Source organism: Primulina eburnea, chromosome 8 (genome assembly GCF_022965805.1).
Source record: "Primulina eburnea isolate SZY01 chromosome 8, ASM2296580v1, whole genome shotgun sequence".
Classification (NCBI taxonomy): domain Eukaryota; kingdom Viridiplantae; phylum Streptophyta; class Magnoliopsida; order Lamiales; family Gesneriaceae; genus Primulina; species Primulina eburnea.
In genome coordinates this window covers 38,922,861-38,945,457 of record NC_133108.1, presented here as the reverse complement: position 1 = coordinate 38,945,457, position 22,597 = coordinate 38,922,861, and the positions used below count along the sequence as shown (strand labels likewise).

At 36.6% G+C, this 22,597-nt stretch overlaps 2 protein-coding genes across 3 annotated transcripts; one reads left to right on the top strand and one right to left on the bottom strand.

The window, feature by feature from the left end:
- The first annotated feature begins 562 nt into the window (after positions 1–562).
- LOC140839626 (3-hydroxyisobutyryl-CoA hydrolase-like protein 3, mitochondrial) lies at positions 563–12,660 on the top strand. Its single transcript, XM_073206461.1, is given in 11 exon segments — positions 563–815; positions 981–1,082; positions 1,598–1,650; positions 8,901–9,035; positions 9,130–9,226; positions 11,053–11,182; positions 11,415–11,593; positions 11,707–11,747; positions 11,749–11,835; positions 11,952–12,053; positions 12,405–12,660. Coding segments are annotated over 11 exon segments (1,248 nt in total). The 5' UTR covers positions 563–595; the 3' UTR covers positions 12,507–12,660.
- A 1,271-nt stretch (positions 12,661–13,931) lies between these two features.
- Positions 13,932–17,790, bottom strand: LOC140839625 (uncharacterized). Of its 2 annotated transcripts, XM_073206460.1 has the most exons (3): positions 17,581–17,790; positions 16,648–16,787; positions 13,932–15,508 (listed from the first exon to the last, which is right to left on the bottom strand). In XM_073206460.1, exon 3 carries the CDS (start codon positions 15,451–15,453, stop codon positions 14,257–14,259), a length of 1,197 nt encoding a protein of 398 aa, XP_073062561.1. In that variant the 5' UTR covers positions 15,454–15,508; positions 16,648–16,787; positions 17,581–17,790; the 3' UTR covers positions 13,932–14,256. The 2 variants fall into 2 exon arrangements, with proteins under 2 accessions (XP_073062561.1, XP_073062560.1); XM_073206459.1 differs by lacking the exon at positions 16,648–16,787.
- Between the last annotated feature and the right edge of the window lie 4,807 nt (positions 17,791–22,597).

Sequence of the window (22,597 nt, the reverse complement as noted above, 5' to 3'; positions counted from 1 at the left end):
TAATATGGAAAAAATTTGTGTGAGACGGTATCACGTGTCGTATTTTGTGAGATCGATCTTTTATTTGGTCATCCAATGAAAAAGTAGTACTTTTTATTGTGAATAAGGTAGAGTTGACCCGTCTCACAAGATATCTACTTATGTAATATAAATTTCAAATAATATAATATAATTTTTTTTAAAAAAAAGGCTCCAAAAACAAAGTCAAGCATCAATATTTTAATAACCTAGTTAATAATATATCTGAGCATGATTATTTACTAAGAAGATGCACTAAATTTTTGATTTGAAAATAATCTTGATCAAATATTTTTCGTTTAAAGAAGACGAGATTTAATTTCTAAAATTATTTGAAGATAATCTTGATCAAATATTTTTCGTTCAAAATTACAATTTTTTTCATAATATGACAGATGCAATGACTAAACAAAATATGGTGAACAATACATTTCCAAATATATCAAAAATAATTAATATTAAATAATAGAATCCATTATATTAGTAATATTGATACTTAATTAAATGCAAGTGAACTCAAACTCAACTTTCCTTGAAAACTAAATCCAAATTCAAAATTTCCCAATAAGAATCAATCATGGTCAGTTTGCTGCGGTTACTGACCCAACCGTCATCCACTTATCTGTATCGCTCCACGAAACCCTACGCTTTCTCCCACATTTTCTTACCAACCGCCCGGAGCTTGACGATCATGGCTTCCGCCTCCAGCGATGAGTTCGTCAGAGGGAGTATTCTGCCGAATGGGCTTGCTTTAATCACTCTTGATCGCCCCAAGGCACTGAATGCTATGAACCTAGGTTCCGGCCTCCTTAAAATATTCTTTCCTTGATGAGTAGTTCTTTGCTTAATTTAAAGTGAAATTTAATGGATGATACACTTAATTGGGTTTGTAGTTTTAAATATTCTTGTGAATCTGCTTTTTAAGTTTTTTCTAATTATTGTTTGATTGGAATTCAATGTAGATATGGATGTCAGATATAAGAGCTTTCTGGACGAATGGGAAACCGACCCTCGAGTCAAATGTGTCTTGGTCGAAAGTAGTTCGCCTCGTGCCTTTTCAGCAGGTTATGAGATTTTCACAATTTTCCTTTTATGTTTTGATGCGATAAATTCTTAGTTGCATTTAGTTTAATTTAACCAGTTAGCTTTAATTTTGTTCATTTTGTGTTGTTTGAAGGTTATATATTAGTTTTAATTTGGTATGATGTTTCAATGGAGGTTGTATTATTAGGCATTCCTTTTCGCAAGTGTTCGATATGTTTTTGAGGGTAATTCATAATGGGTCAATGCAGGAATGGATATTAAAGGTGTTGTTGCTGAAATTCGAAAGGACAAAAACACTCCTCTTACGCAGAAGGTTTTGATTGTTGTGAAATATGCCATCAGACCTGTTGATTGTTTTTTTTTTGGTTATCACATGATTGTTGATATGAATTGCTATGTAAAATTGTTGCCTTTACTTTTTTTGTTTATTCTGGTGTGAATTTATTCAATGGTGGATGATCATCTTTTTCACAAAATTGATTGTGGAAACTGGGTGTTGGATGCTATGACTTTTAGTGAACTACTTCATTTTCAGGTGGTGATGTGAAGCTGATTGCAACAAAAAATCAACTGTCTGATATGATTGAGGTCTTTTAGTGTTCATTAATCAAATAATTTTAGATTAAGAACCATATATACCTTTTAGATCAGGGAAAATGTATTTGATTTTGAATCTGATTGTTTGTGCAGTTGTCTACGACTGCTGCTAAGTAGCTTTGCACCTAGGCAACTGCTCTATACAATGACTGTCCGAGAACTGATTTTCTAAACCGACATGTTTCTTGGCTGATGCTTATTAACTGTCATATGATTGAGTGAAAATTGAATTTTAGCGTTTTTCACATTTAGTTTCGGTGGGTTTCCTTGTCTCAGGATTCGATACACAAAAAAGCGAAAATTTGATGTCTCATATGGGGCTTATAAAATTAATCAATAATCCGGTCCATCTGATACTCTATAACTTTAAATAGAATTGAGAAGGTTAATGTTCTGATTTGTGGTTTTGCTTAATCCTGACGAGGTTAACATGCTCTTTATGTTCTTATCCGTCTTCACTGTTCTCTTTTTTCTTTTGCTTCTGAGCTCTTTGTCACGAGCCCAGCTTCAATTGAGGAAGACTTAGGTCCATTGGGCCCAGATACAACAAAAGGCCCAAGCAAAATAAACAATGAGAAACCCAAAATAGTAAATGTGTATACCAGAAGGAACAAAGGGGGAACACGTGTTGTGAGAGGGGGGGGGGGGATTTAAATAACAGTTAGAAAGAGAGGAGATGACATTCAGTTATATGTTTGTTGAGTGAAAACTAGCAGTGGCTAGGGAGAGAATATTGACAGAGCTCTTGAACTCTGAGTTTCCCTTTCTTCATTCAATATAATATTTTCCTATTGTTATATCAATTCTGCAATTGTTGTGCGTGATTCTCTGAATATAACATTGGTCCGACCTGCCCGATCCGAGCGACGAACTAAGACGATGGCCAGCACCAGAACTGACGCCAAATTGGAAACAATGGAACGGTCTGTCAATGCGATGCAGGAGAGCATGGTACAAGTGCACGGACGGTTAGAGAAGCTCGATCAAACTCTCGGCAGCCTCAGTGAGCTAGGAATGTTGATGGATCAGTTGATAAAAAAACAAGGAGGGGACACTACTCACGGTCAGTTTGGCACACCAGAGAAGGAGGAGAGTGCAGGTGCCTTGGAAGGAGAAGGACGTGAAGTGATCACCGAAGAAATGAGGATAGCCTTAAGGAGGATTGAATTACCTATGTTTGAAGGAGAAGACTCGATGGGTTGGCTAGGGAAAGTAGAGCAATATTTCGATGTGCATGACACCTCGATTGGATGTAGGCTCAAATTGGCTTACATTTGTATGCAGGGAGCCACAATCCATTGGTTCCGCTGGATGAAGATGAGAATCCCCAACATGAACTGGGATCGGTTTGCTGAAGAATTAATCAAGAGGTACGGCGGGTATGAGGCTAATCCATTTGAGCTGATGGCTTTAGTGAAACAGGGACAACAGCCGATCGACGCCTATATTGAGCGCTTTGAGGTGTTGGTTGCCCAGATTGGAGACGTACAGGAAGACCAATGTCTGGGTTACTTTATGAGTGGGTTGCGGGAGGAGATTCGGAGGAGAATGATTGTTCACAATCCGAGGACGGTGGATCGTGCGATGCTACTGGCAAGGGGGTTGGAAGTTGAGTTGTTTGGGAGGGTGATGGATCGTGGTAGAAGCCGATTTGGGCTTGGCCAGGGTTTGGAACAGAAAGGGCCCTTTAATGTGAATTGGGCTACCCCGGTCCAATCCACTGAAAAGGATTCCTTTACTGGTAATCTGCAATCGCGTGTTGTCGCGAGAACGACGGGTCCAAAAGAAGGGTATCAGCACAGGCCTTTCGCTCCGACAAATTATGGAGGGGGGTCGCGATCAACATCAAGTGGGAACGGTGGGGGTACCATAAAAGCCCCGGCACCGAGAAATCGTGAAGGCAGAATTATATCGCACCAAGAATATTTGCACAGGAGAGAGAAGGGGTTGTGCTTCAAGTGTGGGGAGCCATACCACTCGTTACACAAGTGTGCGGACAAGAGCTTGAGAGTGACTGTTCTCGCTGAGGAGGATGGGGGAGAAGGAGAGGAAGAGCAGGAGGTAGCGGGAAGAGAGAGTTGCGGTATGGAGGGAGAGGTGGAAGCATGGCCGAGCGTTCCAATCACTGAGTACAATACTCTGGAACTACCATTGTACTCGGTGAGCGGAATTAATCAGCCACAAACATTAAAAATGAAAGCAAAGATAGCGGGAAGGGGAGTGGTGGTGATGGTTGACAGTGGTGCGAGCCACAACTTCATCTCGAGACAGTTGATCACAGATTTGGGAATTATGGCGGATGAGGAAGTGAGGTTTTGTGTATGTCTGGGAGATGGGGGCCAAGTTGCGTGTCAAGGATTGTGTAAGGAAGTGGAAGTAGACTTGGGGCTCTGCAAGATTCGAATTGAGGGATATGTATTTGAATTGGGTGAACTTGACCTCATTCTGGGAGTTGACTGGCTTCGAACGTTACGAGATGTCATGCTGAATTGGGCCAATATGGAAATGCGCTTTACGTGGCAGGGGCAGCTGGTGGTGTTGAAAGGAGACCCGACACTCAGTAGAGCCGTGGTATCCTTTAAATCGATTGCTAAGATGCGAAGGGTTGAATTCAGTGGGGCGGTGCTATTGAAGTGGAAAGACAATGAGCTGCACCAGCTGAGTACCGAGCAAGAGGGAACCCGTGGGGGAATTGGCACTCTCCTCTCTGAATATGGAGAGGTGTTTCAAGAACCCACAGAATTACCTCCCCGCCGACTACAAGATCATGTCATTAACATCAAGGAGGGGTGCGGCCCTGTGTCGGTGCGGCCCTATCGATACGCCCATCACCAAAAAGATGAGATAGAACGAATGGTGCGGGAGATGCTCAAATCGGGTGTCATACAACCTAGTGGCAGCCCATATTCTAGCCCTGTTATCTTAGTCAAGAAGAAAGACGGCAGTTGGCGGTTCTGTGTGGACTATAGAGCTTTGAACGAGATCACCATCTCGGATAAATACCCTATCCCAGTAGTTGAGGAGTTGTTTGATGAGTTGCACGGTGCTAAGTACTTCTCGAAGTTAGATCTCAGATCGGGGTATCATCAGATTCGGGTAAAGCGGAGGACATCCCTAAAACAGCGTTTCGAACTCACGACGGGCATTATGAATTTGTGGTGATGCCCTTTGGGTTAAAGAACGCCCCGGCCACCTTCCAAGCCACGATGAATGAGGTATTTCGACTCTATCTCAGGAAATTTGTTTTGGTTTTTTTTTGATGATATATTGATTTACAGCAAGGAGTGGGAAGAACACTTGAGGCAGGTTCAGACCGTACTCGAGGTATTGCTGCGCAACATCTGGTTTTAAATAAAAAAAGTGCCAATTCGGGTTGAATCAAGTAGGATACTTGGGACACATGATCTCTGGCCATGGAGTAATGGTGGACCCCTGAAAAGATAGCCAGTGTTGCTCACTGGCCGAGACCCAAGAATACCCGAGGCTTGAGGGGATTTCTGGGATTGACCGGATATTACAGAAGATTCATTAGGGATTATGGGAAGATTGCTAAGCCACTCACTGATCAGTTGAAGAAGGATAATTTTTCTTGGAATGACACGGCAGAAAGGGCTTTTGTCAAGCTTCAGGAGGCGCTTAGCACAGCACCTGTCCTGAACATGCCCGATTTTAACATGGAATTTACAGTAGAATGTGATGCATCAGGGGCGGGGCTAGGGGTGGTTTTGGCTCAAGCAGGCAAACCCATTGCTTACTACAGCAAAGCCCTGGCAGGTAAGGCCTTAACCAAGTCCACCTATGAACGAGAATTAATGGCCTTGGTCTCCAGCAGTACAACATTTGCGCCATTATCTTCTGGGGCGCAAATTCACAGTGGTCACGGATCATAAGCCTCTAAGGGGCCTCTTGCAGCAGCGCATTACCACACCTGACCAACAATATTGGTTGGCCAAGCTACTTGGTTATGAGTTTGAAATTAAACACAAAGCGGGGGCAGATAATGGGGCAGCTGAAGCTCTATCACGAAGGGAGGACAGAGGTGATTTGATGGCCATAACAAGGGCAGAATGGATTGAGATAGATGAGCTGAATAAAGCAGTTGGGGAGGATCAAGCGTTGAGAAAGGTCATTGAAAACATTCAAGCGGAGGATGGGGGCAGCAAACATTACACACTAGTCAACGGGTGTCTGTTGCACAAAAGCAGGTTAGTGATTCCGCGATTCTCGAAATGGGTTCCCCTGTTGCTAAGTGAGTTCCATAACACCCCAATGGGTGGTCATGCTGGGGCGTTGCGCACGTATAAAAGGGTGGCCAACAATTTCTATTGGAAGGGAATGAAGAACGACATAAGTGAGTTTGTGGCGAAGTGTACAACCTGTCAACAACAGAAATACGAGGCCACCAAACCGGCGGGATTACTACAGCCGTTGGCCCTACCAGAAGTAATTTGGGAAGACTTGGCAATGGATTTTATTACAGGGCTCCCAAAGTCACAAGGGTATGATGTGATACTAGTGGTCATTGATAGGCTGTCCAAGTTATGGGCATTTTCTGCTCTTGAAACACCCCTACAAGGCAAGTACAGTGGCTGAGGTGTTTGTCAAACAGATCGTGAAATTACACGGGGTTCCTAAGACGATTGTGAGTGACAGGGACGCTGTGTTTATGAGTCTTTTTTGGTCAGAAATCTTCAGACTCCAGGGGACTGTACTGAAAATGAGCAGTGCGTATCACCCAGAGACTGATGGGCAGAGTGAAGCGCTGAATAAATGTGTTGAGACCTACTTACGCTGCTTCTGTTCAGAGCAACCAAAAGGGTGGGCTCAGTGGCTGCATTGGGCCGAGTACTGGTACAATACTTCCTATCAAACGTCTGCTAGGATGACTCCGTTTGAAGTGGTATATGGCCGCAAACCACCAAGTATTGTGAGGTTTACTCCAGGAGAAACACGGGTAGCCGCAGTGGCACAAGCTTTGGGAGATAGAGATGAGCTTTTAAGGCAGCTCAGGTATAACCTTGAAAGAGCCCAGCAACACATGACAAAGTATGCTAACAAGAAAAGAAGAGAAGTGCACTTTCAGGAAGGGGACATGGTATATTTGAAGTTGCGTCCGCATAGGCAGAATTCAGTTTGCTCCCGAGTTGTACAGAAGCTATCAAACAGATTCTATGGGGAGTTTAAGGTCAAGAAGAAAGTGGGGTCAGTGGCTTACCGCTTGCAGCTTCCAGAAGGGTCAAGGGTGCATCCTGTTTTTCATGTTTCATGCTTAAAAAGAGCAGTCGGCAGCTCTGATATTGAGGTCAAACTACCGGAGGAGATAGACACTGATCTTCTCTCTACCTTTGAGCCTGACAGACTTCTAGCAGGAAGAACTAAAGTGATATCCGGACAGCCCTGTAAACAGATTCTCGTGAGATGGAAAGGAAGATCGGCAGATGAAGCAAAATGGGAAAACTTTGAAGATTTCCAGACGCAATTTCCTGATTTTCGCCTTGAGGACAAGGCGATTTTTGAGGAGGCCGGTATTGTCATGAGCCCAGCTTCAATTGAGGAAGACTTAGATCCATTGGGCCCAGATACAACAAAAGACCCAAGCAAAATAAACAATGAGAAACCCAAAATAATAAATGTGTATACAAGAAGGAACAAAGGGGGAACACGTGTTGTGAGAGGGGGGGGGGGGGGATTTAAATAGCAGTTAGAAAGAGAGGAGAGGACATTCAGTTATATGTTTGCTGAGTGAAAACTAGCAGTGGCTAGGGAGAGAATATGGTACAGAGCTCTTGAACTCTGAGTTTCTCTTTCTTCATTCAATATAATATTTTCCTATTGTTCTATCAATTCTGCAATTGTTGTGCGTGATTCTCTGAATATAACACTCTTTCAGTATTTTATGGTTCTTGCATTTTCTCGGAAGACTAACAGAAGATGAAATTAATCCCTTCTCGACAACCAAAGCACCTACTCTTTAAATAGTCACAATTCTTGAGCAAGGTTGTAAATGGCGGGAGGCGGTGGCGGGGCGGTCGGTGACCGCCTACCGCCTCGGCCGCCTGGGCGGTGCCCAGGCGGTGCTAAGGCGGTTGGATTTTTTTAAGTAATTTTTTCTAGATAATTATGCAATATTATCATTTTTATGTAAAATGTGGAATTAAATAATGTTTAAGCAAAAAATATAATATAATCTAGATAATGTGCAATTAATAAAGATTCATCATTATATTAATGTTATTATGCTAACGAAGTAATATATTTTTTTTTTACCAAAAAACTAAGTTTAAATTTTCAAAGTTTCAATCAATTATCCATCATTAGAACAAGTAGTAGACTAAACATAACTAATCTTCCAAATCATCTACATATGCACCGTCTACTACATCCATGATCCTCTCATCATCGGACTCAATCAACATTTTCTTCATTCTCCTCCTCCGATGTTTCTAAATATTCATTAAGTTCTCTAATGAGGATGTTCCTTGCACTCCTCCTTAGATGTAGCACTTCATCCACTCCGGAGGCCTCCACTACCATTCTCCAAGTAAGACCTTTAAATAGTCCTAATATTTAAAATTAGTTGACTTTGACTTGTTTTTTAAAATTGTTGACTAAGTTTTAAAAATCGTTGACTAGGTTTTTAAAATTGTTGACTACTGTCGCCCGCTTGCTCGCCGCCTCGCCCGCCTCGACCGCCTGTTCCCCGTCTCGACCCGCCTACTCGCCGCCTCGACCCGCCTCGACACCCCTCAACCCGCCTCATGCATAGGCGGTGCGGTCGAGGGCCGCCTACCGCCTGGGCACCGCCTAGGCGGCCGCCTCGACCGCCATTTAGAACACTGTTCTTGAGTGTCATTCATGGCCAAGGAACAGTATATGAATTATGTCCAATAATCCATTCATACTAATGCCTAATTAACTCGGATCTATGCTTGACATTTTTTGCTGCCAATTGAACTTAAAATCCATGGAATTTGTTTTTGAATATATGATGTTCAACTCCAAGGGTGCAAGTAATCAGTAATTGCCGCCGACATCGTTGACCCTAAATTTGCTGTCCATGAAATAATTCAGCTTTTTGTGAAATAAATCTATGGACTTAATTGGGACTTTGCTGCCTTGTGTGACAGAGCTACTTTTTCTCTGGATGCATGTGACATAAGTGATCCTCTTACTTCTATTGCAATTGTTTCTTCATACAATCAGCAGAAATTAAATTTCTCACCATTGCAAGTAATTCTTAGGTGTTCACTGCTGAATATGCCCTAATATGCAAAATTTTTGAGTACAAAAAGCCTTATATTTGCTTCATGGATGGCATAACAATGGGATTTGGCATTGGACTATCCGGTCATGGTCGTTACAGGCTCATCACTGAGGTAAATAATCTTCTACTCCAGTTTACTTTTGGAGATGCGTCTTAGTGGGACATTGCATTTACTTTCTAAAAATAATTTCTAAATATTATGTCAGAAAACTGTCCTTGCTATGCCAGAGAATGGCATTGGATTGTTTCCTGATGTTGGTTTTGCATATATAGCTGGAAAAAGTCCAGGGGAAGGAGCAGTAGGTGAGCTTTTTGTTGTTCAGTTTGTTCATATCTTGCTTGCTTATTTCTATATTGTTCTACATTTTTGTAGCTTGTAGATGTAGATACATAGTACCTTAATAAAATATTGTTACAGATGACAGTCAACTTGTAGATTTGGATTTAAATTCCTTGAAAGTAAGCCTTTCTTTACTCTGCTCTTTTGGTCGAATAGTATTTACAAACATTTGAAATCCCATCAAATTGGCTAACGATTGAGCTCATTCAGATCATGCAAGTTTGGGGCAAATGCAAATCACTAGTTGATGCCCTTTTGTTTTCTTACATTGAAAGAGTAGTTGTCAGTAATAAATACCGAAAATAAATATATACTAACTTTTTGTTTATTTTATTAATAATTGTAAAATCCACTAAGACCTTGATATGCAATTCTTGTTTTATTCAATAATTATAGTGATAATATATAAATAAACTATACAAATTGAGTACAAATATTTAAAAATATTCCCTTACAAATAACTTTAAAATAGGTGTTTTATTGATCAAATAAGTAATTCCAAACTTATGTTAAGTACTGATTATTTTTATGAATAAATGATAGATGTTAGTTGCAATATTGATTATTAGTTTTAATTGTAGCAATGGCCAGTGAGTATTGTTTATACATTTAGGCACCGCTTGGTGCGTAAGATAAAGCATTGATTGATACTTATTCTTGCTTTGTCCGTTGACTAACTTAAGTTCTACAAATGATTAGTGTCGTTTATTATTGTTTTATCCAAGTATATTTATTTATCATTCACCATCTCATCTTTGAGCCAAGTTGTGCCTTAGGTATACTTGAGGTTATATTGACTCGTGCATTGTTAATCAATAAATAATGTTTATTACATACTTATGTAACATTTACTATTTCTTTTAGTACTTGTAGATTCCTGAATAAGATAAACACGTTAATAACCATTCGCACACACACACACAGCTATGCTATGAGATAGGTTATACCTATATTACAATCTTTGGCACTTTTATGATACCGTGTATTTCAATGTACTCTGCATGAATGATAAGAGTGTTTTATCTATCTTCCCTTCTTGTCTGGTGATAAGGTTGCATGTTTTTTTCAATTCAAAACCATTGAGCAACTGGTGGTTGAGGTAGAACCTAAGGTGTAAATTAATGTATACAAGCCAAAAATATGTGGTTGCACTTAACTCTGGAAAAACAAGAATTGACCAACTTTGTTACATGTATTTTGAAGATTTCACAAATTGAAGGGATAAAGTTTACATTTTGACTTTTTTCCCTAGTACAAAAATCATTACTAATTTAGAGCTTGAATGCCTCAAAGCACTTGCGGGAATTTGTGATAGTTAATGCAGATTCCATAACAAGCATCAATGTTTCGAAAAGTGGTTTGTTTCTTAGTTGTTGATATTTTAACTGCTTACTTAAACTTTCATCTGAGGGCTATTGTTGTAGATTCAGTCACTGAAAATGGTAGATTCAGGACAAAATTTGTTTACTTCCTAAAACCAGCTGATTCTCATATCTTCTGGATACAAAATACAAGTATCAACTTTAACTCAAATATATGACTTTTTCGTCATTGAGTTTTCTTATAAAAATCTGCAAGCACGAGGCCTCCCCCTCATCAGAATTCCTAGCGAACAGTCCAACTAATACTGATTTGTCTGACACCTGAGTGTTTGTTTATTCTTGCGATTGGTGTTTTGTAGCCACACCAAATGTTGGTTAGTATTTTCCTAAAGGAAAGAGAATGATGATTCTGTCCATAACAATTTGCATTTCATCCAACAGGTTTTTCTCATTTTTTTTGTTTGCAGGGGCATACCTTGGATTGACAGGAAGTAGGATATCAACTCCAGCAGACGCTCTATATGTTGGTCTGGGAACACATTATGTTCCTTCTGGGAGCTTGGGTGCATTGAAGGATGATCTGTTGACGACCACCTTGTATGTTTTTTAACTATTTTATTTACATCTTTGTTCAGAACATGCGTAATTTTTTTCTTCAAATTAATTTAACTACTTATATCTAATCATCTCCAATTTCGATGCCTTTCTGCACTTAAATTGATTATTCCTCTGCAATCGTGTTGTAATATTTTAAAGGAAGTGTATTTTTCCTTACAGAGTTGATTAATTTCTTCATTACTGAGAGACTTTCAAATTTATTTTAATGTAGTTCTAGGGATCCTGATGAGAACATTAAAGAATTATTGGAAAAGTACAGCCGAAAGCCTCAGTATGAACCTCGTTTGAAGTTGCTTTTACCTTGGATAATTCCAACCTTTGGAAGTAACAAGTCTATAAAGGAGGTTATGGTTGAGCTAGAAAATCATCAGCTTAGTGGTGATACCCTTGGTGAGATTCTGATATTAGCTCTCCTTTTGGTCTTCCTTTTTATGAGGTTTGAATAGTTAATCTGCTGCTTTATTTCTGATTCTTCACACTGATTTCCCTCGATTTATTCGCAGTGGCTGACTGGGCAAAGGATGCGTTGCAAGGGCTTAGGAAGGGGGGCCCCCTTCTCCCTCAGTCTTACCCAAAAACATTTCTCAAGAGTTGCCTCTGCTCAAGGAAAGAGTGATGATGATTTGTCTAAGGTGATGACTCTAGCTTCTCATGCTCGCCTTTTTCCCACAGCCTCTCTCTTGCTGGGGGATACCGCCTTTTTTTCTCATGTTCTCGCTTTGACTTTTTTCCCTGGAATATGCTCCAGCTGACTGGTGTGATGAAAGATGAATATCGCATTGCTTTAAGGTCTTCTCTACGAAATGATTTTGCGGAAGGTGTTCGGGCTGTCTTAGTGGACAAAGATCAGGTTATTACTTCGATTGAGTATCTGTATATATTCAAGTAATTTCGACAGATTTTCTTTGATCGAATTTGTTATTGAAGCCCCAAGAAACATTTTGCAGTTACTTTTTCAACACGTCAGGTTTTTGTTCATGCTTTCGTTACTCAAAGTTTATCAACGATCACTACCTTCCCTTGTCGGTAGTACTCCAGTGGACTATTTTTGGAAGTTAGAACAAGATTCTCTTATTTGAAATTATTAAGAATGTAGCTCAACTTCTTCATTCCATACTTTGGAAATCACTGCAGAAATGTGGTCCATGAATTCTGGTTTTCTGTCAGCTTCCTTAATTTCTATTGTTTGCTTCTTCATTAGAACCCGAAATGGAGTCCATCAAGCTTGGAAGAGGTGAATAGCAGTGAGCTAGATGCTCTTTTTGAACCCTTGGGCCCAGAAGTTGGAGAATTGAATGTTTAAATTTGGGTCTTTATATTTGATAGAATAAATAAATTACTGATATGCAGCTGCTAAAAATGCTTTTGCTTTTATTAGATCTTGTATTTTAGGAATGTTGTTCTCCTGTTGTCTGCATCGTAACTAGTGATAAAAAAGAACCATATTTATTCTGAAATACTCTCTCTCGTTCCAATTACATAGTCCATTTTGTTTTTTTCACATGTAAAGAAAATTAATTATATAGACAAATTTCCTAATATACTCTTATTTAATGATATTAGAAAAACGAATTATACTTACCAATAATGAAAGTTGAATGCAATTATACACATTAAATATTGTATGTTAGTTAAAAGATTCATTAAAAATGGAAAGTGAACTATATATTTGAGATAAACGAAAAAAAAAGTGCACTATATAATTGGGAGGGAGGGGTGATATTTTTTAATTCATAAAATGATATAGTAAATATTTTTCTACCCATCCTTTTGTATGCTTGTAATTTTAATTGAGATTGCTGTTTGTCGGGAGTCCACATTTAGAACAGCACAATCAAATTTTTGGATACTTTCCCTTAAATAGATAATATATGGAGGATTAATAAAATTTAGGGATGACAATGAATCGGATTCGAGTAAGATTTTTTATCCTCAGTCTACATATCTATTTGTTATATTCAACTTCGTTCTCATACTTGTCAGATTATTAGATATTCGTATACTACCCAAATATTTATCACATACAATTGTATTTTCTCAAATTTAAATTATTTCGATGAAGTAGGGATATTTATCAAATTCTTAATAAAGCAATAGGAAAAAATTAGAAAGTTAAACATAATAGAATAATAACAAACTATTATAGTTTATCACAACTTCATTATCCTACAAAAATCACATCATTTTTTATATGAATTTTTTTTATTTCATCCAACTATCATCATTCAACAAAAGAAAACTAAAATTAATATATATGTATGTATTATAACATATATTATAATTCAATCAGGTATCAATCTGTACGAGTAAGATTCTACCAGATTCCAGACTCGTCTCCATCTCCGAACCCGAAAATGCTCATAACTGGTTATTTAATCAAGTCCAAAAAGTTCTTCCATACATTCTATATTCGAATCAAGTATCGGATCCTCTAATGGGTTAGAAAAAAATTGTCGCAAGAAATTATTTTTTAAATAATTATTATGAAAGTTAAAACGAGAGTTAATTTTTTGATTAAATATTTGTGTTCTGTAGATTCAAACGTGATCAATTATTGTAAGCATAATTTTGAAAAGGTGGTTGTCTTGTCTTGTCTTGTCTCGAAGTATAATGTTGCTAGTAATCAAATCTTTTAAATTCGTAAGTTGTTAATATTTCACATCAGTATGATAAGAGATTATACGATACAATTGAGCATCTTCCACACACAAATATCCAACTCGAAATCTAACATTATCTCGTATTTGTTTCAGAATAAATCTCTGTTGTACCTTTCAAATCAACTACATTTCATAATTGTTTACAAGATTAAAAATGATCACAAATTTTTTAATTTATATTTTAGCATTACAATCACAATCACCACACAACGCCTCACACTCAAATAAAAGAAGTGACTGACAAGGTAATAAATCAACTGAGTTCAACTGGAACCAAAATTAAAAAAGCCGACATCGGGCAAAATATGACCAACCAAAAGCACATCCGAATCAGTAACAAGTACATTATGATCCTCCGTTTATCTTGATTATGAGCATGTGTGCTTACAGATCTTACCCAGTGTCTGAAGATTCATCTCCACTCTCTCTTACACTCTCTTGATTATGTCTCCGTCTTCTAACATAGAGCCTTGGATAACTTTGCCCACTTTCTGAAGATCCAACCGCGTTTCTGGAATCATGTGCCACTGTTTCTTGATTATGTAGTCGTCTCCTAACATAGAACCTTGGAGAACTTCGCCCAGTTCCGGAAGATTCAATCTCATTGTTTCTGGAATCATGTGCTGTGTTCTCTTGATTATTCAAACGTCTCCTAACATACCGCCTTGGAAGAATTCGTCCGACGCGGGAAGATTCGATATCACTCTCTCTGGAATCAACTGTACCATCAGCAGTAGTCTCACCCCAAAGCCTTCTTGATGACCTTCTTCTTCTTACAGCCAATTGAGAGTGGGCTGTTGAAGAACTTGGTGGCCGCGAAAATCTGACAAGAAAAAAGACAGTCAGCCAACCACCGTCATCGATGGTCAAAGTTCTTCCATCTGCCATATCTTCTCCAATTGAAGACTGAAGGGTACTAATTAAATCCCCCAGATCCCTCTGCCGCTCTAATCTTCTCCAGTTACGCTGCCTTTCTGGATCAGCGTCTGTGGGCCTCACGAGGGGATGCACCAATCTTGCATGCTTCCTCAGATCATGGTATGATCCACTGAAAACACAAGTCTCACATGCACAACTTCTCGACTTGGAATTCATGTATCGACGGGCAGATTCCATTACAGTCCAACCAGTTATTAGTCCTCTGCAAAGAGGACACACAAGCTTTGGCTTTACTGGGTTCTCTATGGGTACATCGCCTACCAACAATAATTCTTCTGGACTACTTTCCAAATCAGACACAGGCGAGGGTGGCGCAGCAGTCGCCAAGGGTGACGCAGAGTTTGGCACATCATCTGGTGTCTGTGACACATCTGAGGCTTCAGCAAATGACTTCTGGAATTGGTCAAAACAATTTGAGTGGCGGTAACTCGTGTCACACATGAAAGGGTGGCAACCATTCTCATGTGACGAACATATAAGAAGAATGGCGTTGTGCGGATGCTCCATACAGACCGGACAACGTGTATTTTCCCATTCTCTAATACTTTCTGCATTCTCTTCTAGAAGGCTTGTACAACTAGAGCGGTAGGGGTATGGAGATAGCGTTGACCGATCGAAGGACAAAGAGCGGCCTCTTCTCTCTTTAGGCATGGTCAGATGACAATAGAAATAGAGATGCAGAAAGTATTTTCACCCAAAAAATGAACTACACGACCAAAAAACAATCGAGAATAAGCAAAAGGTTGCATAAACAATTGTGCACAAGTAAATACTTGCACCAAAAACAACGCACCACATCTGCAGGATTTAAAAAAAACCGGCATTGTTGTATTAAAGAAAACAAATTTAAAAGAATAAGGCTATTTTATTCACTAGATCAAATACGGACACTCTCCATTTTCCATTTTTGCACCGACATACATCGGTTTGGTAAATCCGGAAGGTTCAGCACCATAATATATACAAAAAAAAGAACAGTTGAGACTAGAGGCATGAAGTCCTAAAGTTCTTTAATGAACAAAACATCAATCTGAGAAATTTTTTGAAGGAATCTTGGAAACAAAACCCATATTCGACAATGAAGTTTGATAACATTTTCATGATATGTCTCGTTCATTGACCTGAACAAAAACAAAAGGGTACTCAGGACTACCTTTACAAATAGTATGTTAAGATTGGAACTTGAACCTAACTGAACCCCAAAAGCTAGCTCAAGGGGGGAGGATTGTCCAAGCCCATACATACAACTCTCAGTTATTAAATACCACCAATGTGGGACAACTAACACACACCCCTCACTCCCAGAAATAAACATCTGGAGCGTGAAATTTACCAATGACCCAATTATGGACAGAACGGGTGTCCCAACTATAGGCAAACACACCCCTCTCATATCCAGGAATGAACATCTGGAGCGTGGAGTTTACAAATGACCCAATTATGGGCAGAACGGTTGGTCCAACACAACGGTGGAACCTGAGCTCTGATACCATGTTAAAATTGGAACTTGGACCTAACTCAACCCCAAAAGCTAGCTCAAGGGGGGAGGATTGTCCAAGTCCATATATACAACTCTCAGGTTATTTATCCAACCGATGTGTGACAATTAACACACCCCTTTCACGCACAGGAATAAACATCTGTAGCGTGGAGTTTACAAATGACCCAATTATGGGCAGAACAGGTGGACTAATTATAGGCAGTCCAACACATAACGGTGGAACCCGGGCTCTGATACCATGTTAAGATCAGAACTTGGACCTAACTCAACCCCAAAAACAAGCTCAAGGGGGGAGGATTGTCCAATCCCATATATACATGTATTAAATACCACCGACGAGGGACAACTAACAAAAATAAAGCACGTGGATCTTTATGTCTCTTTTTGTCTTTACTTTGGTTACTTCCTTGATACCAAGACATGTTGAAAACACAAAAAATAAGAACCCCAGAGCGCGAAGCACGATTTTCTTATCCAGTTTTGGCTGCCAATATAGACAGCGTAAGAACGCATTCATCGACCTCATTATGTTAAAGAACTAAAGTCACGTCCATTCTAACTTTTGGGCAACCAATTTAAACAGCAACTTAAAGTGAGATCATATTTCTTTTCAATGCATCCAACTAAGTTATGGTTTTCTATTTTAATTTCAAATAAACATGTTCACATTTTCTTACAACTCTTTTCCTCCCTCCGTCTGATCTCTAATTAAATTTATAAAAACATTTCAAATAAATTTGGTATTCATCAATCATGTATCTAAAAACAGTCACACGGTCTTGATCTCAAAACTTCACCTTTTCGCAATTACCAAAAGTTTCTCCAAAATTCCAAATGAACAACTAAAAGAAAATAAAAGGGTAAAACAAAGGCCAGTAAACGACAATAGGAGAAACCAGGCCACGATAAAAGGGACACAACTAAAGATCAAGTTAACCCAGATAAAGTAAGAGCAAAGCAAAGAAAAATTACAGCATATACATCCCATCATTCAATCCCAAATCCCTCAACCTCTGGAAAAACCTTTTCAGCTAACATACACACTCATCCATTACAACCAAGCCCATACAACAGAAAATTTCACTAATACAAAAACCTGCCAAATCCAACCACAAGCAGACCACAACAATGGAAATCATTTCAAGGAAATCAGCCTAAAAATTTCAAATAAAAAGGTGCTGGTAAAAAAAGAAGCTGAAACTCAAGTACTGCAGATCCAAAAAAAAATACTAAAGTACCCAGTTCAAATCAAACACAAATCGATTAAAAAAAATTACCACAGGCTCAAGAACTCGATCTTTCAAGATGAAAAATCTCTACCGTCGAATCTTAATTATTGAAAAAATAAAGAATCACCGGACGAACCCTAAAATCGAGAGGAAGAGTTGTACTGGCGGCGAATCATGCCATTATTCAAAACTAGGGGAAGAGAGTAAAAGGCGAAGGGGCTGGAATTTATATGCCCATTTGGTGTGTGCTGATGTTTAGGCTTCTTGTACCATAAACGAAGTCGGCGTAGTAAATATTAAATAATATTTTTTTTATAAATTTAACGAAGTCTATTCAATTCAGAGTATTCATAATTTTTATAAAATCTCACACATTTATAAATAGATTTACGTGGATCATATAAACTTTTTTGTAAGTTATGTAGATTCATATAAACTTTTTTGTAAGATTTTATGAACTTCTGCGAATTTTTTTTATAAAACTATATAAATTTTGTACTTAATTATAACATATTATTTTTTTTAATTTATTTGAACCAATAATTAATTGACATATATAATATATTCAATTTACAATAGTTTTTCAATATTTATATTAATAAATAAATTTACTTATTTAAAAGTTGAATCATTTAATCTTTACATGTGTATATAAGTGAGTTTATATGCATGTGTATAAATTTTGAGTGTATCTCATGTGAGACCGTCTCACGGATCTTAATCTGTGAGACGGGTCAACCCTACCCATATTCACAATAAAAAGTAATAATCTTAGCATAAAAAGTAATACTTTTTCATGGATGACCCAAATAAGAGATCCGTCTCACGAATACGACCCGTGAGACCGTCTCCCACAAGTTTTTGCCATAAATTTTTTTAAAAAACACAATTGATTAATATGTAACCTTATTTTTGAATTGATAATATACACACGAAAAAATATTATTTAGTATTGTGAGGATATAATTTTATATAAAAATATCATAGCTTACATATTAATTTAAAATGCTAAAAAAAATTAAAAAAAATCATGTGTTGCAAAGCTATTCAATTATTAAGAATTAATCGACATTTTTTGGTCATTTTTTATTATTATTGAATATTAAATTAATTTGTATAAATCATAAAATAAAAATCACAAAATAAATTCTAAAATTCAAAATTTCACATGATATTAAAATAAAAAAGTATTAAATGAACTATCAGCCAAAAAAATAAAAGATTTGAAAAGAAAAGATGAAAATATATGTAGATATACATATCGAAAATTTGAAAGAGTGATAGAGATAGATGAGAGAGGAGAAGATAAGAAGAGAGATGATGTGAAGCAATAGAGAGAAATAAATAGCTTGTGTATGAGTTAGAAGTTTTAAAAATCCATCCAAATCTCTGGTTTGAACCAAATACAATTTTTGACAATTTATAGTTATACTTTAGGCTTTAATATTTGTATGTTAATGAATTCGATGAAGTTATTAAAAGTCTATTGAAAATTTGAATATCTATAGACTTTTATAGAGTTTTTAAAAGTCAATATTGAATAACACTTTACTTTTTAAAATTTTATGAAAGTATATTTTGAATACAACTAGATTTTTATAGAGTATGTAAAAGTTTTAATTGAATACATCTAGACTTTTAAAATCTACAAAAGTCATTAAAATTCAATAACTCTCTTAGGCCATCTCCAATCCATATCCTCTATTTTTCATCTTATATCCTCCAAAATAGAGATCCATGATCTCTATTTTCAAAAACATTCTCCAACCCATATCCTCTAAATATTACTAAATACTCCATTTCTTTAATTTATTTCATTTTCAACCCATATCTTCTAAATATTGCCAAATACTTTCTTTTTCTTTAACTTATTTCATTTTTGAATACACATACATACACATATAATTAATTAATTTCATAATATATTATTTAACTAAACTTAATTAATTCGCTAAATATATATCATTAAATTGTTCATTAGTTCCATTTGGTAATTATTATAAATAATAAATTATAATTAATTCATTAAAAAATTAAAATATCTATTTTGTAATTATCTTTCACCCCTTTTCAATCCTCTATATGAACAGTGATACTCCATAAATAGAGGATAATCTAAAATGGAATAAACAAACAGAGCACGGTTGGAGAAGATTTCATCCTCATAATGGAGGAATCTTCCATTATGGAGTACGGTTGGAGATGCCCTTATATTGAATACGGGGGGATTTTTCAAAATCTAAAATGTTGTTGCCACTATAATGACAATGAGACGGAGAGGTACAAAGATGTCTTCACAATCCTTATTTTTTTGCTAATTGAGAATTTCTCATTTAATCTGGAGATCTCATACCCAGTTTTATATAATTGGTCTGAAAATTCTCATATCAACTTCGTGGACGTTAAATAATCATCTTAATCCTCATCATCATTTCAAATAATCTAGAAATAGTAATGAGATGGGCCGGATTTGTCATCATCATCACCGACTTAACATGAATTAAATCAATGTCATCATCTCCGCTTCAAATATCAGTTGAATTAAAAAAAAACAAATATTCAAATTAATTTAAAAAATATTGATACAGTAGTCCAATTACATATATAAATAATAATATTACTTAAAAATACAAGCTTTTCAACTAATGATTTTAAAAAACTAAAAAGAAGAAATCACATAATTATTATGAGGTGTGGAGTTTGATCATTAACGAGATTTGAATGTTATGAATTTAAGTAATATTTATGGTTAATTGTTAGGAAAAATAAATATTATTAGTAATAGTAATCATATTATTAATGTAGATTTTGGGACGAGTTTGGGATCCGATTTGCTTTTCAATCCCCAAACCCACCCCATTTTTGGTTCCTAAAACCACGGGGCGGTGCACTGGATGAAGGGATAGTTCTTAGGTTTCCGTCATTTACAAAAAGCTCAACCCAAACCACGAGCCTCACACAGTGCCATGGACGGGGAGTGCAAATGGCCCAAATACCCATCATTTATTGAAGAAAACTCTGGATAAATTAGTTTAAATAAAAACTAGAGAAATGAAATAATTTTGGCAAAAATTTGTGTGGATCGTCTCACGGGTCGTATTTTGTGAGACGGATCTCTTATTTGGATTATCCATGAAAAAATATTACTTTTTATGTTAAGAATATTACTTTTTATTGTGAATATCAGTAGGAATGACTCGTCTCACAGATAAACATTCGTGAAATCGTCTCACAAAAGACTTACTCAATAATTTTTATACATGTTTATGTTAGGTTAGTTTTCAAAAAAAAATAACAATAATCATCTTCAGAATAATCATGATAACTAACCTAAACAAGTATAAAAATTAATATTCTGGAACACGATTTGTGCATTTTAATAATATAATAATACAAGAATGATGAATTAAATAATATTTAAAAAAAAAACTGAGTATGCAGTCACAAGGAAGCAACTGTTGCTCATAGTACAGCGGAATGAGAATTGAATAATTTTTAAAATTGCATGACTTTCATGTTAATAAGAGCAGGGTTGGTTTGGGTATTTCTACAAAATAAACTAATTTTTTATTTCACGTTCAAATCATATCAAACACAATATATTTTATCTCATTATAATTTTTATCTGTTTCTGTGAACTTCAATAAATTGCAGTGCCTCCACGAGTAAATAATATCCGGTCTGAAAACGTTTCTTGTGTGGATCATATAAGTACCCAGCATGAGCATAACCAATTATACTTTGATTGGTATCATTCGAATACAAAAGTCCTAAATATGTCGTTCCTCGTAAATAACGGAATATATTTTTAATTACGTTCCAGTGTCTCTTTGTTGGATATGAGTTAAATATTGCCAATAAATTTACAAAGAAAGATATATTAGGTCTTGTACAATTTGTAAGATACATAAGGGCACCAACACCACTCAGTTATGATACTTCTGGATCGAGAACAACTTCATCCTCTTCACATGGACGGAATGGATCTTTTTCTATGTTTAATGATCTAACAACCATTGAAACACTCAAAGGATTTGATTTATCCATAATAAACGTATAAGGATATATTCTATATAATTTAACTGTTAAACAAATATTTCACATGCTTTTTGTTCAATTTGCAAATTCTTTGTTTTTTCAAGATCTTTCATTTCAAATTCTTCTTTCCAAATACAACACAACTTTTCAATTTCCTTATTCGTTCCAATAATGTTTAAATCGTCAACATATACAACCATAATTACGCATCTGGATGTTGTTTTCTTGATGAAAACGCAATGGCCTATTGAATTGTATACATATCTATTTTTCATCAAGTGTTCACTTAGCCGATTATACCACATTCGGCAAGATTGCTTTAGCACCTATACAATGATCTTTGCAATTTCACAGACTAAAATTCTTTGGGTTCTGAAATTTTTGCTTCAGGTGTAAGGAATATAGGTCCAAAAATGTTACGCTTATTTAGCGAATCCAATTCAACCTGAATGACGTCTTTCCATTTTATCCAGTTATGTTGATTTTTACATTCACCAAAAGATTTTGGTTCATGATCTTCATTGTCATTTATGATGTCAAATGCTACATTGTAAGAAAATATTTCGTCAATTTCTTTTATATCTTTTCAGTTCCATATTTTTCCAGTATTAATATAATTGATATAGATTTCACGATTCTCATCGGTTTGTGGTTCTAAAAGAACATTTTCATCATCATGTATTTCTGTCTGAATATCACTCTCTATTTTGTGATCATCGTGTTTTTATATGCATTTTCTTTTTCGAGGATTTTTATTCTTGGAACCGATTGGCCTTCCATGTTTCAATCGTTTTATGACATCATGAGTGTCTTCAATTTGTTTCTTTGGAATTTCAATTCGAGCAGGGACATTTACAACATGTATTTATGATTCAGCTACCCCCTTTGTGTCTGCAATGCATATGGTATTTGATTTGATATTCTTTGCAAGTGTACAATTTACTGTACATCTTTTTCACATTGTTTAGTTCTTGGATCTAGATGTAACAATGATGATGTATACCATATTATTTTCTTTTTGATGTAT

Bases quoted from the DNA above. Each gene is read 5' to 3' on its own strand.
- LOC140839625 (XM_073206460.1), bottom strand. From the start codon at position 15,453: ATGCCTAAAGAGAGAAGAGGCCGCTCTTTGTCCTTCGATCGGTCAACG.